The sequence below is a fragment of the Apteryx mantelli genome, chromosome 15 (genome assembly GCF_036417845.1).
Source record: "Apteryx mantelli isolate bAptMan1 chromosome 15, bAptMan1.hap1, whole genome shotgun sequence".
Taxonomy (NCBI): Eukaryota; Metazoa; Chordata; class Aves; order Apterygiformes; family Apterygidae; genus Apteryx; species Apteryx mantelli.
Window position 1 is genome coordinate 7,548,787 of NC_089992.1, and position 13,600 is coordinate 7,562,386.

Sequence of the window (13,600 nt, forward strand, 5' to 3'; positions counted from 1 at the left end):
CAAAGCAAAACAAGAACAGTCTCCTTTGTGTTCCATACAGATGACATCATGATTCACCGAATTCCTTGCACATTACTCCTTTTGTGCTGTGCTGAACAAGAATCTTCCCTTTTCAAAAAAACCTCAGGGCAATTAAATAAAGGGTTAAAACTTAAAAAGAAAAAAACTCTTTAGAGACACCGCTGGTGTAAATGAAACCGCAAAACGTGATACATACACGATAGCCACAATAGTTAAAAAAAAAAAAAAGGCAGACTGCCAGCTTGGAGGATGAAAAGGTGAAATCGGTGGCTAGAAACATTTTAATGATCATGTTCAACATTTCCATTCAGCTCAAATAAAATCAGCCGCAAAAAGTATAAAGTGTTTTCCATTAAAAGAGTGAGTTTAACTGATTGAATGATACTGAAAACCATAATGCTATAAAACTGGCCAGTTGTTGCAGGCACACTAGGATACTCTGTGATTTCTTATAAAGTTAAAAATAATAATAATAATAAAGCTTTCTCAGGGGAAGAAAAAAAAAAGCAGCACCAAAAATAACCCTGATCACTTGCAAGTTGCCGCCTTGCTTCTGAAAATAGCCAGCACTCTATGGAAAAAAAAAAAAAGAAAAAAGAAAAAAAATAGAATAGAAGAGGAATAGAGCAAGAAGCACCCGAGAAGCGGCGAGGGAGGCTGGCGGCGGCTCGCCGGGCGGCTGCGTGTCCGCGGCGCAGCGGCGGCAGCAGTGGGAGGCCGCGCGTGTGCTGACATCACGCGCAGGCAGGGCTCTGCCTCCGCCGCCGCCGCCGGCCCCGCTGCTGCCAAGCGAGCGCGCAGCCAATCGCCGGCCCCGCGAGCGCGAGGTGGCCTTTGAACTCCCCACCAGCAACTTCCTGCTGTTTTTAGAGTGCACACAGTGCAATGCAGTATGTCTGTCAGCTATGCGGCACAAAGGAACAGCCATTTTGTGACTGCACTGGACCCGCACCAAAATGCCAGGCGCTGCGGCGCTTTTCCCCTCCTTTCGGGGGGGAATAGCTGCTTTCCGAGCGCTGCCAACAGCGAGAGGAGATGCCCTCTGCTTTCATCAGCAGCCGGAGACGGCAGGTTTTGTTTTAACGCCGTGGTTTCCCCCCTGCACACACGCGCAAAATCCTCTTTCGCGTGTAACTGCGTCTCCATAAAATGGCTGCCACATAAAACGAGCGTGCTCTGCTCTGCGACGGCTGCAGCACCCGCTGCGGAGCCGCCCGGCAGGCTGCGGCAGCTGCCCAGAGCAAAAACACTGCTTCGGACCTCAAACCTCCAGCTCCCTTAACAGAAACCGCCCGAAATCTGTTCCATCAGCGCTCTTTTCCCCAAACGCTGTTTCAGTGCTGCAGAGTCTGAGAGCTGCACATAAACACAGTGGTTTGCTCAGCTCTGCGCCTTTTGTAACAGATTTGGAGTCGTAGGAGAGCAACTGCAACAAATGACCCTCAGTGGACCCCAGCAGAAGTTACATCAATGTATCCACCTTGTGTTACTTATTATGCTGTGCAAAAGCTCTACTCCTGGGCTTATAGGAGTGTTATCTTAACCTGCATTTCTGAAGTTTACACCAGGGTTGGGTTGCACTAGGAATGTATTAAATGCTCTTTGTATCATCTGCCTTTTAAAAATGCAACAGAGAAGATGCTAGAAAACACCAGGATTTTGTTCAATTATTTAATGCAAGTCCCACATACACAGGTGGTGGTTATTAGTAATTGCACCATCCCAACTTTTATTCTAGGTGGTGGTTACACAAAATCAGCAGGTTTTAAGTTTGTGAAGACTCACTGCTTTGGGTACTACCAATATAGCAAAGGACAGGTGTTGCTGTTCATCTGAAAAGGCCATAATACAACCCTCTACACTTACTGTAAAGAGTTAACATCATTTTTCCCCCAAGAATAATGTCTGTTTCAAGACAATTCTCAAAGGTGTTTTGTTTATTTAGCATGTGGGTTTTTTTTGCTTTCTTAGGCCTGGAAATGTAAGAGTCACAATTCCAAGCATATTCCCCAGTCAGTGTACTTATGTACTATACAGATGTGCTATTTCTTCAGCTTTAACACATTTTTTCAGTCCTGTATCTTTTGCTTCTCCAGCTCAGATAAATGGTACCACTCATATGTACCTTATCCACCCATTTCCATCACTCAAGCCTCCAATCAAAGATTATGTAAGGTGACTTCATATATTTACAAGTATCCTGAGCTAGTCCCACAACTGCGGAGAAAACTGGCCAGGAGCAGGTTACGTGCAGACATCAAGACATTTCAGGGCTACAGTAAAGCAAACTGGTGGCTTTACTTCCTAGAAATCATTTCCCCTACAACTTAAAGTCAACCTCAGGAAGTAAAGCACATTTTACGACATTCAGCTGACTCACAACTCAGAAATAAGCTCGACAGGGTTCACTTATAAATATCCTGTGTTCAATTGTTCCCACACTTCAGGTGAGTGGATGTTACCCGCAGCAAGTTTATTTTGAGAAAAAATCGTGAAGGGAGGGGGGGGGAAAAAGGGTAACATTTCACCTCACACAACAGGTGTTATACATAAATGATCAATTATGCTAAAAACCTTTCAATGAAAACAGTAAAACTACACATGTGAGACTATGCAAATATAATACCCCTAGGACAGAAAAAAAAAAATCAAAGGTCTTTTCTGTGGCAATATTGCTAGATGTCTCCAATTTCATCTCATATTTAGCATAATGTTTCTAACACCAATAAACTACCTTAATTCAGATTTCCTTAACAAATTGTACCTCTTGTTGCTTTTTGCTGATAATCCACATTTTATAGAAGCATAAAGACTTAAATAAGCCAAACAATGTTGAATAAAAAGGTTTTGAACTTTTTTGCAGCTATTATATTGCTGAAAGTAATGCACCTTAAAAACTAGCAAGGTTTGAAAATTTGATGCATTTTTTTAAACTGCATTATACAAGCTCTGTGTACGTTCTGTATATAATGTTTCGACAGTCCCTGGAGCTAATTTAGTTAATAAACATTTCACATTTAACAAACTTACCCACGTCCACTTTAAGATTTTAAATTTTACTGCAGTTTTAATATATCCACAATATCGTACAAGTTTATTTTAGAAGGTTTCAGTGATTTGATAATATATTAATACATATATTCCCACAGTATTTAAAGTTTGTGTGTTTAAGAAAGGTTAAATATTGGTGGACATCAAGAATACTATTCAAACACCTGCAAACCTCACATAGTGCACATCTGATACAGACAGTTTAGAATTCTTTTTATTCATATTACTTAGAAATAACTGAAGAAAACACCAGAGAAAAAAGAAACAGGCCATGATTTAATTAAAATTAACAAAATGAGAAACTCAGTATGTTTACAAACTATAGAATAATTTTAGCATATTTTAGATTTCCAATTTTTGAATAAAGCAATCCATTAAATACAAAACGAGCAATTTAGTAATTATACTTCTGCATTCCTAACAAACAAACATTTTCAGTATTTCACACTTTTCCCATATCAAGATTAAGTTTATAAAAATCTGTAAAGAATCCCATCACTTGACAAAAGTAAATAAAAACACTCTGAGCAAAAATATATTAAATAAGCAGGCAAAGCATTTCAAGCCTCTCATTAACAATCCCAGTTTATGTTTTATAATATGAAATACTATCACCAGCAAGGGAAAGTCTGGTTAAATTGTATCAAAATATTCTAAAATACCAAAACAGTATCAAAGTTCTACAAGCCCAAATAAAATTTGAAGTATGGGGTATCAGACAGACAGGCACTTTCCAGTTTATATTTCAAAATGAGCTTTTTTTCATTCATGTAACTTTTTCTTGTGTCTATTTACTATAATTTACTACTACACCAGGCTTCTGTATGGCCCTCAGTTAAAGTTTAGACTTCTGAGATTCTTCAAAGAAAAATTTGCCTTGTATGTAAAATGGTGCAATGCAGCAATGGCTAAACCGACAAGGTCATTTTTCACAGCACAAAAAACCTAAAACCTGAAATTCAAAAGCTGGAAAAACATAATACAGAGAAAAGGGCTCTCCCGAATAAAGGTACATTACCTTTTGACTATGACATGGGCCCTTAAGTCACAACACAACTTTCAGAAATTGCTACCAAAAAAATTAGGGTGTGGCATGCTAACAATCTCAAGGTCATTCCTTAAAAAGGAAGCAAAATCAGTAAAATGGTTTGTATTAAGCACTGACAGTAACCCAAGGCTGTCAAAGTAAACAGGGTATTCACAGGTTTTACAAAAAAAAAAAAGAAAGTTGATAGATCATACCTCGATGCATTGCTGTGGACTGAACCCTCCTCTCCTTGGCTTTTGTCCTTATTTCTCATCATCTTTTTATTCTTAAATATTAAGAGGGGGCCAGGGGTGTCTGTTTGCTTTGAAGTCCTGTGCCCAGGTATTTACTGTCAAAAGTTGAAAGAAAGGTAAGGTCCCAGTTCGTTTCACTGGCTTTCATTATCAGGAACAAAGTCCTGACGCTGCAATGATATTGTTATAACAATACACAACACTGATCAACACGGCAAAACGGAGATTTAAAACAAATAATCGTTTTTAAAAGAAAAATCGGAGAATAAACACGGTAGAGGAGCATCGTGCAAACTTTCCCAAAGTAACACTGGATGCAAATAATCTCTGTATCTTATTGCGTCATCCCAATACAGCTCAAATCGGTCGAAAATCAAAGTACTCAAAACGGCAGAAATCTAAAAATTATTAATATTAATTGTCCACCTACCTGATCCATGCACCGCCACCAGGACCAAGTCGATATTAGTTTCGGGTAGTGGAAAAACATTAGATCCAAAATATTTAGACTCAGAATGATAAAATACGAATTTCAGATAATGGAAAAAAATATATATTCTAATTCCAAAAATACGCTGCCGATAAAGCAAAAGAAGCGATAATTAGTACAAAAATGTCCGGGGGAAAAAGCTCATTAGGAGAGCGCACAAAAATGGAGGTACGCCATGGCTTCTAAGCTGGAAAAACAACGACCTGGGCTCTCTCCACGGCTTCTTCTTTCCAGCAAGGCACGAAAAGGGAGCCCTCAAAAGCTGCTTTTCTGCCCGAAAAAGGTCCGCTCGGCCCCCGATTAGTGCCTAGGAGAGGCAAGGGGCTGTGGGGGCCCCCTGAGGCTGCCCGAAAGTTAGGGAAAGTTGCGTAAAGTGTTGGGGAAGGCACGGAGCTGAGCGCGCTCTCTCTAAGGCACAGCCGCCATCTAGAGCTCCTTCCCAGCTCTGAGCTCTGCCTTTGATTGACACTCTCTACATTTACCCCACAACTCAGGTGATGTACCATAGACCCACCCCTTCATTTCTACCAAAAAAAGAGATAGCCTCCACCTAAAGGGTGCCTGCTACCCCCCACAGCCCTGGCTTCTTCCAACTACCCCAGCTGAGGGGGCACCTTAACCCCATGTGGCTCAGGCACCCTTTTGAAACCAGAAAGAAATGCAATTTGCTCTTTTTGTTTTAAAGATTTGCTAAATATTTCAGGGCTTGGGCTAAAATTACTTCCTCCCTGGACAGGAAGTGGTGCTGTTACAAGCCATTTTGAAAGAATGGAAGTGGAACTAATCGCCATGCAGTCAGTAACAACCCACCTTGGGTGTCAACCCCACCCAAGGGGTAGCTTTTTTTTAATTAAGTGATAGTATCACCAGACAATAGCTCTTCCATTTGTCACCCAATACTCATACCTAAAGCTTGAAACAAGAGTGTCACACACACACCTAAGAAAACCCCACATTTGCTAATAACCCTTTTCAACTCGACAGCGCCTCCCTAGTGGTTTTGTTTGAGAACAAAAATCCAAAAGCTGCACAATTTTAATCAGTTAAGAAAAGGCACTACCATAAAATAAATCTGATGCCATTAAGGCTTATTTCTAATTCCCATTCTTAACCCATTAATGTTAGTTAACAGATTTTAACATGACAAATTACTTTTTAAAGCCACATAATAGCCAAGATCCAGAATTAGAAACCAAGCAATTTCTCACATACAACATCCAAGCATTGAGAAGACATATCATGGAGAAAATGGAGGAGATCCAAGCATCCCCATACCTCTTGCATCCTGACTACTATTTGTCTTCCCACAAGCAACAAAATACTTAAAAGTACAAGGACATCTTGCATATTGGTAAGCATCACAAGAAGACAGTGGAAGCAGTCAGTGGAGGCTGGGGGAGGAAGGGGGTAACATGCTAGTTTGGACTTCTACAGGGACCATCAATGGCACAGTGTCCCAACAACTTGGAAACATTGGCTGCTACCAGTAGAACCAAGATATTCCCTTTCAACTCCTACTCCACATGCTTGCCATCCATACCCTCCAACAACCTACCACCTTTCCAAATTAAAAGAGGTTTAAGTAGGTATGCTATGTTGTCATAGTCTATTTTAAAGAATTTCAGTTTATTGATTACTTATAGAAGACCCCTTGCACCTAAACTACAAAAATTGAAAACACAATGTAAGACAATTCCAAACAACTTTGTACAACACTAAGGAAATTCACTCATTTGGAATGTGGAACCCTTTAGGCTGGTCCCAGTAATCAATTCCACCATATAACACGTGGCAAAAACAAGCTTGGGTAGGCAAGTGCGTATAATCAGAATAGCTGGATTAAACAGTTATGAACAATTAATTATGGTAAAACTGAGTATTTACAAAATTGTCTGAGCAAGCCAAATGGTTAAACACACACAACATTTACTTTTTTTTTTTTTTTTTTTTTAAAGGAAACCTCTGAGATCTAGATTATCTCAGCACCAGGTTTGTCTTCTTGGCCTTCTAGCATAAGACAAAGAGGACAGACTATGAATGCCAGGTGAAACTGGCATATGAAGGCCTACACTTTAACTATTTGATCCACAGAATTTGACCCACAAAAAAACTGAAAGCAATTTTTGAACATTAAAACCATTTAAATATTCATTTGTAAAGGTTAACATGTTATCTGTAGTAATATCAAAAATGACTCCACTTTTCTCGTCAAACACATGGTACAGTATCACGCAGCTAAGTCAAATGGCTGTGAAGTATACTGGACACTTGTAGAGAACAAGTTTAGAATAGAGCAGGCTGTTTAGGAAGTATGTTGTCCAGGAAATCTATTGAAAGTTTATGTACACATACACAACCGAATGAACATACCTTAAAGTTACAAAAAATGGTTAAGAAAACCTCTGTTGTACCAAGAGTAATTAAGGCAAATTTCCCCAGAAGACCTTGAACATGCATTTTTATTGTCATATTTGCCCACCCTTCATTTGGTATCAATTCCATCTTAAAGCACCTTCAGAAAGTTTAGCAGAAGTACCCTGACAACAGAGCAAACTCTGAAGAAAAAAACAAAACAAAACCACCAAAACCAAAAACTAACATTGAGCACCATAAAGAACCATCCAGAGCATAAAAATTCATTGGAAGTTGTAGCAAAGTGAAGATAATTTTTAAAGAAAAACCACAGCATTTTAAATCAAATATTTCATAAAGTTTACCTTGCCTTTAGAGCTTATCAGCTAAAACACTTCTCACTTTAATAGCATCCAAGAAGGTAACACACTCCAATATCAAAACAATTTAAAAAATTCAGCCAGAAAGGACAAACACAAAGTGTAAAAGAAACCAAAACCTTTTATTAAGTAACTTTTTTTTTTAAAAAAAAAAAAGAACATTACATTTTCTCCAAAGGGATAGCAACATGTCTTATCAATTTAATTTCCCTGTTATGCATACATCACCTTAGAGCAAAGTTTTGCCACCCAACCCTCAAACAGATCCATCACTGGATAGTCACCAATACAGTCCCCTGATTATTTCAAGTGCAAAGTCCATTTTGATAGGATGATCAGAACCCAGATCTTCTCTGGTTTAATAACACGGGAGTCCATGTTTTAACGTCCTTTTCTTGGACAGTTATATCACAGCACTCATGCATTAGTCCAGTTCCTCAACCTCTCAATCAACAGTGGAACTGCCATCTTGATCTCTCATTCGTAGACTCCTTTTGACACTCTTCATCTGACTGGATTCTTTATGGAAAATTAAAAGAAAAATGCTGTTGGAATACAGATAATCTTATCCTTAAACTCAGACATTCAACTACTGTACCTTGAAGATGTATTGTAAGCATATAACTGATGCTTCATTCAGTATTACACATCCCAGAACACCTACTTTTATCACAAACTAACAAGGTCAGCAGTACAAGAGTCAAAAAACACAAACTTTAATCAAAACTCTAAAGAAGTAGGGGAGGAATGATCGAAAGTTCAAGAACGCTTTCAGGCTCCATAAACTCAATTTTGAAATTCTTCATAGTGAAAGAACACCAGAGAAATCAATAGCGGGAAATATGAGCTATTTGCTCTGGATCTTTATTGGACTGACCCATTTACTAAAGCTGACACTTCACTTCTTGATGGAAAATCAAGTTTATTATAATTAAGCCAAAGTTTTTAACTACTGTCGATGCTCTGCTTCAACCACAGAAATACATTAAAACCAATGCAAAGACATGAAAACTGGTTTCCTGTATGAAGATGGTAACTGGAGACAAGAGATTCCTACCATCTTAACCCAGGTTTCTACCTCATGAAAGACACAGTGTGATAGCAAGCACATATTTATAAACAAATTGACTAACTTAGTTACCAGTGGGAAAAGACATGTCAGATGTTAGTTGAAAATGGTAACAAGTTACACTAGCTGCCTTTAGCAAGGCCACCATAATACTGATCGCACAGTCCAACTATACTCTTCATATAGCAGCAACCAAGCCCACAAGTGAGTGACAAAACCAGAAGTGATCAAATGACTTCCATATGGGGAAATACAAATTGTATGTCCCCATCTTCACATTTTCTTCCAAGAATTAAAAATTCCAAAGTTAAGCTCATGTATTTCTAAGAAAACAAACAAAATACTATTCCTCCTAACATGCAAAAATCAAGTACAGTAAGTTACTGAAGGGTAAGAAAGTCATTTTAAAGACAATACTAACTGTAAGAGAAGAGACTGATATACAAAGGAAGGCTTTAAAATATTTCTTCATGATTTTGGGTATCTGCTCTAACTTATGATTTATTCTTTTGAATTTGTATAAGCTTCAACCTCATTTTAGTCTTACTGCCAACTCCACCACTATTTCTTTCCCATGATAATCTGGGCTTATTCTCACAGTAAGTGATACAGAAACTACCCACAGCACAGGAAAAATGAGTGGAGCCATCTAGTGGTCTCTCTCTCATCATTCAAGTTTACCCATTCTCATTTCAAAATAACCAGTCACATAAAGGAGAACAGCAATCGAACCTGTGCAAAAAGCCTCAGTCTACCTTTCATAACTGCCATATATGTCATGTTTTATATTCCTCTACAGACACATTTCTTCCTTGTTTTAAGTACATTGGAAAAGTAGTACAGCACATAAGTGGTATGCAGGATCTGGTAGTTCATTTTGTTTTTACACTGCACAACATGTGAAGCAGTAGGAGTAATCAATCACAGGATCTTTCCATTTTCAAAACCAGAAACAGAACATTCAAGTTTGCAGGGATTTTTTGTTTCAATCATTCAACTCATCTTCAGATAGGAATTAAATATTTTGAACTCCCCCCATACGCACTAAACTGAAGAAACGATTTTTAGTTCTTACTGGATACACTGGCCTAATTTTAAACCCATTACAGCATTTGGAGATAAATTAACACTTGAGGGTTTTTTTAATGCTAAGGTCTTGACTGAGGTACCAAAACTTGAGTAATAAACCACCACAAAGTTGTCCATTATTGTCACAATCAAACATTCAGAAGTACTGGCAAGGGTGCAGCAGAAACCCCTACATAATACTTTTAAAGATAATTTTTATAGCTATTTTAAGAAATAAGGAAATTAATTATTGGCTTGAACCCTCCCCAGCTGTCAAAAAATGTAATTTAGTTATTTGTTAGTCCACCTTCAAAGGCCCATTTCTCTTGGGTTAGCCTTCTGCCTTAGACACTAATGAGATCTGCTAAAAAACAATTTAGGGCAAGTTTCTCTACCAGGTTCACCTATTTTTGGTTGTACCAAAAACTTTACAAATAACCCTGTTGCATTCATTTTAAACTCTTCTCTTGACCTTGTAAAATAATTAGCAGTAAACAATACCTATGATATATTATAATTGAGAACATGCTACCACAGCCCTTGTTACAGAAGTGTTTCATACATCAAAAAGATGTCACAGTAATGGTCAAAGTATTAACAGCAATCAGTAAACTTTTTCCACGTGAAATCTACATTTGCATTAAAAGATTTCACAGAACTTGTTTACTTATGAATTGCATTTAAGACACATTTCATCAGAAGTTTCAAAATATGCTGGTAAAAACACACCCCTTCTCCACTAAGACATATGCAATGTTTCTACATCTAAGCAATGACATTGAACATCCCTCTTTTTGCTAGATGACATGAATATTTAATTCCTTCTGTAAAAATCGGTTAAGCATCACCCCATTCCTCAAGCTTCTATTATCTACCCTTTACTGTATTTGTTTCCAAACATTATTTTGGCCATGATAAATAAGGGACCTGGGTAGTCAATGGAGTACTTCGCAAGTTTCCTTCCAAACACTGTTAACATATCAACAATCTGTATCTACAGACAGAAGCCATTCACTACCATGACTAAAGGCTTAAGACAACAGTTTCGAAACATACGAGTTTACAAAGTTTTTGCTTCAGGTTTCTGTATTACTTATTTGTTTCTCTAACTATTAAGAAGTCACAGAAACAAGAGACATCTCTTATGGCCCAAAACACGGCCTCAGTAATCTTGTATCTATTGAAACCCCGTATTTCCTAAGTATGAGGCTGAAGGTCAATCACAACACATAAAACAACTTCGCATCAGTACAAGCGTGTAAGACACCACTACATTTACAGTGGTTTCCAGAGTGAAGCCTCTCATGCTTCGAAGCTTGAACTTGGGGGGGGGGGGGAGGGGCAAAAAAATCAAGATTACATACTGCTAGTTAAGGGAAACTACTTCAAAAGAATTCCAACAGAGGGAGCTGACTGGACAGAATGAGGTTCTGAAGTATATAACTTCAGGTTTTGTTTGCCCAAATTTTATTAAAGTGAGATTTTACTTTCAAAGAGAGATCTCTAATAACTTAAACTAGAGGAAAAAGCAGATATGTTCTTTATTGATGTCAAAACTCAGTAATGAGGTTTTGCTTAGTACTTTTAAAAAACTGGACAAGTATTCTGTGCAATCATAAACCCACTTTCACTGCTATTAGGTGTTCACTAAGCTCAGCAAAGACGAGACAACAGCTCATGTAAGATCAGGTGTTCTTAGCTAAGCCAGGGCATTCACCAGGTTCCGTAGATTTAGAAATTAATTTCAGGTAAGGTATGACCAAGGACTTTATTCACAGATGAACTCTTTTCTGGACAGAGTTTTAAAAAACACAAACAAGTAGGTCTGAATCCTAAAGATCTGGGCTCAAAACTAAGATATCCCCATGTAAATTTCATCACATCAAGTAAATACACCAACTTCAAAAAAGTTCCTGGTGATTTCAAGTCTTTCCTTCTTCTCATCTCAAAAGTTCATAGTTAAAAAGCACTACTTCAACTAAACATGATCTGTGCTGTTAACCAGAGAAGTCAATACTAGAATCTTTCACAGCCCATACATTTGGATGTTCTTTTACAAATGCATTTTGGAGTCAGACGTTTTGAAGACAACTACTCTCTAAGAGATTTCAGAGTTTCACATTCACCCCATCTCTTAGGTAAAGATCATAAAACAGAACAGTATGGAAGAATTACTGAATGTGTAAATAAAAAGTCATCAATTCCTGCTCAAGAAAATTGAATCTGACACAGCTAATCTACAATCCAATGAGAGAAAAGAGAAAAAAGCACACACAAAGATGTAGGAAACAGAGATAAAGATAATACAAGAATGGAACATATTAGTCAGTCATACGAGTTCCTATTGTTCAGAGATTATAGCAGGGGATTAGAGAAGAAAGGCAACACAATGGCCTACAATGGATAGCATAGCAAGAGTTTTGGGGAATAGTTTGAAGGAGTAAAGGTTACTTGTAACATAATAAGAAGTATGCTGTTCCACACTGCACTGGAAAAAATACCTTAAGACCTCTGAAGGAGCACAGTAAGAAAGCTTCCAGAACACAAGAGAAAAGATGAGACACATTGATCAAAGATCGCCAAATCTGAGAACACGTATGCATAATAAGAACTTCATTCCTGAAAGTTCATAATTTCCAGTTTTGCTTGAAGACCAGATACTCATACACTAATTCAAAATGGAAAGCAACAAAAAGCAGTACAGGGCTATGACAGCATGTTCTAGCACAGCTGGCACCTTATCTACACGCACTCCTTTATCCTTTTTAAAAGAGCACTACATTAATCTTGACATTGTGTGTGTGAATCAGAAGAAAGTAAGGGACTTTGGAACACAAACAGGGAGCAGCTGCTTTTCTAGCACCTGAGGCAGCATAGAAGGCATTTTGTACTACAAGTTAAGCATGTTTGCTGGAGATCTCTACTAACATAATAGTCGTAAAACAGTTAAAATCACTAACTTCTATCCATTGAAATGATGGAACACTTGAATCTTGGACCAACCTTTTTTCAAGCTGTCTGCAGTCTAAGGAAGGCATTACTCAATCAGGTAGCATATCAAACTGAAAGGATTGTCTAAGAAACTGTCTTTTTTAAAGAAAAACATATTTTGAAGCACAGTTCTACAGGAATACAGAGCTTTCACTGAAAAAAGTCACTTCATATATACAAAATGCAATGGATGCCCTAATTAAAGGTGCAGGATCAAGGAGTCTGAATTTTAAACAGATAAGAAGACAAGAAAACTTGAGACTTTCCAGAGACAACTCCCAAGAGAGTCACAGAATGTGCTAGAGGCAGCAAAAGGTTATCAAAACTGAATTACTTCTAGAAAAGGAAACTCAAGACAATCCTATCTCCATATTCATCCAGTATAGTAGAACTGAATGAATTTTTCCACTCAAGCCTGCCTACTTTGCATTTTGACTATACGGGGAATGATTCCTAAATGAGATATATAAGCTAGGAATTTAGTAAGGCAAACTATCAGTGTTATATACCATCTTCTGCAAAGTTAAAACACTCTGAATCAAGACAAACTGAAATATCAGAGGTCACAGAAGAAAGTTCTATGAAGACAGGTTACTATCTGCTCAAAGACCCTCTCTGATGCTGATAGAAGCATAAAAAGACAACACAAGATGCTTGTGAAACAAATTCATGCTAAGGGACTTTCCACACCATTTGCTATCTAAATTGTGTGTACTACTTCTCTGTAGTGACAGATATTTGCATATCAAACCCTTCTGAACAAGCAATATATATGATTTAGTAGTTCTCCTGAAGTATAGAATCATATCACAGAAGCAGAAGACCAGAGTACTACAGCTAGATATGAAAGCTGTTCTCAAGCAAGACAGGTTGAGAGTACTATCCAAGTGTAACTTT

The 13,600-nt window shown here is 37.9% G+C and overlaps 1 protein-coding gene and 1 long non-coding RNA gene across 9 annotated transcripts in view; both read right to left on the reverse strand.

The window, feature by feature from the left end:
* The window catches only part of CHD2 (chromodomain helicase DNA binding protein 2), a 61,777-nt gene extending 56,277 nt beyond the window's left edge, over positions 1-5,500 (reverse strand). For 2 of the 3 annotated variants that reach the window (XM_067305590.1, XM_067305589.1), the window contains exons 1-2: positions 4,784-5,500; positions 4,315-4,448 (exon numbers count right to left, since the gene is read on the reverse strand). In XM_067305590.1, the coding sequence (XP_067161691.1) occupies positions 4,315-4,376 (62 nt within the window). In that variant the 5' untranslated portion in view covers positions 4,377-4,448; positions 4,784-5,500. The remainder of the gene's footprint in view (positions 1-4,314; positions 4,449-4,783) is intronic. The other variant, XM_067305591.1, reaches the window with a different exon arrangement.
* Positions 5,501-7,678: 2,178 nt separating this feature from the next.
* LOC106482517 (uncharacterized) overlaps positions 7,679-13,600 on the reverse strand; it is a 66,306-nt gene continuing 60,384 nt past the window's right edge. For all 6 annotated transcript variants that reach the window (XR_010885758.1, XR_010885757.1, XR_001292169.2 and 3 more), the window contains one exon: positions 7,679-8,094. This is a non-coding gene — a long non-coding RNA (uncharacterized lncRNA). The remainder of the gene's footprint in view (positions 8,095-13,600) is intronic.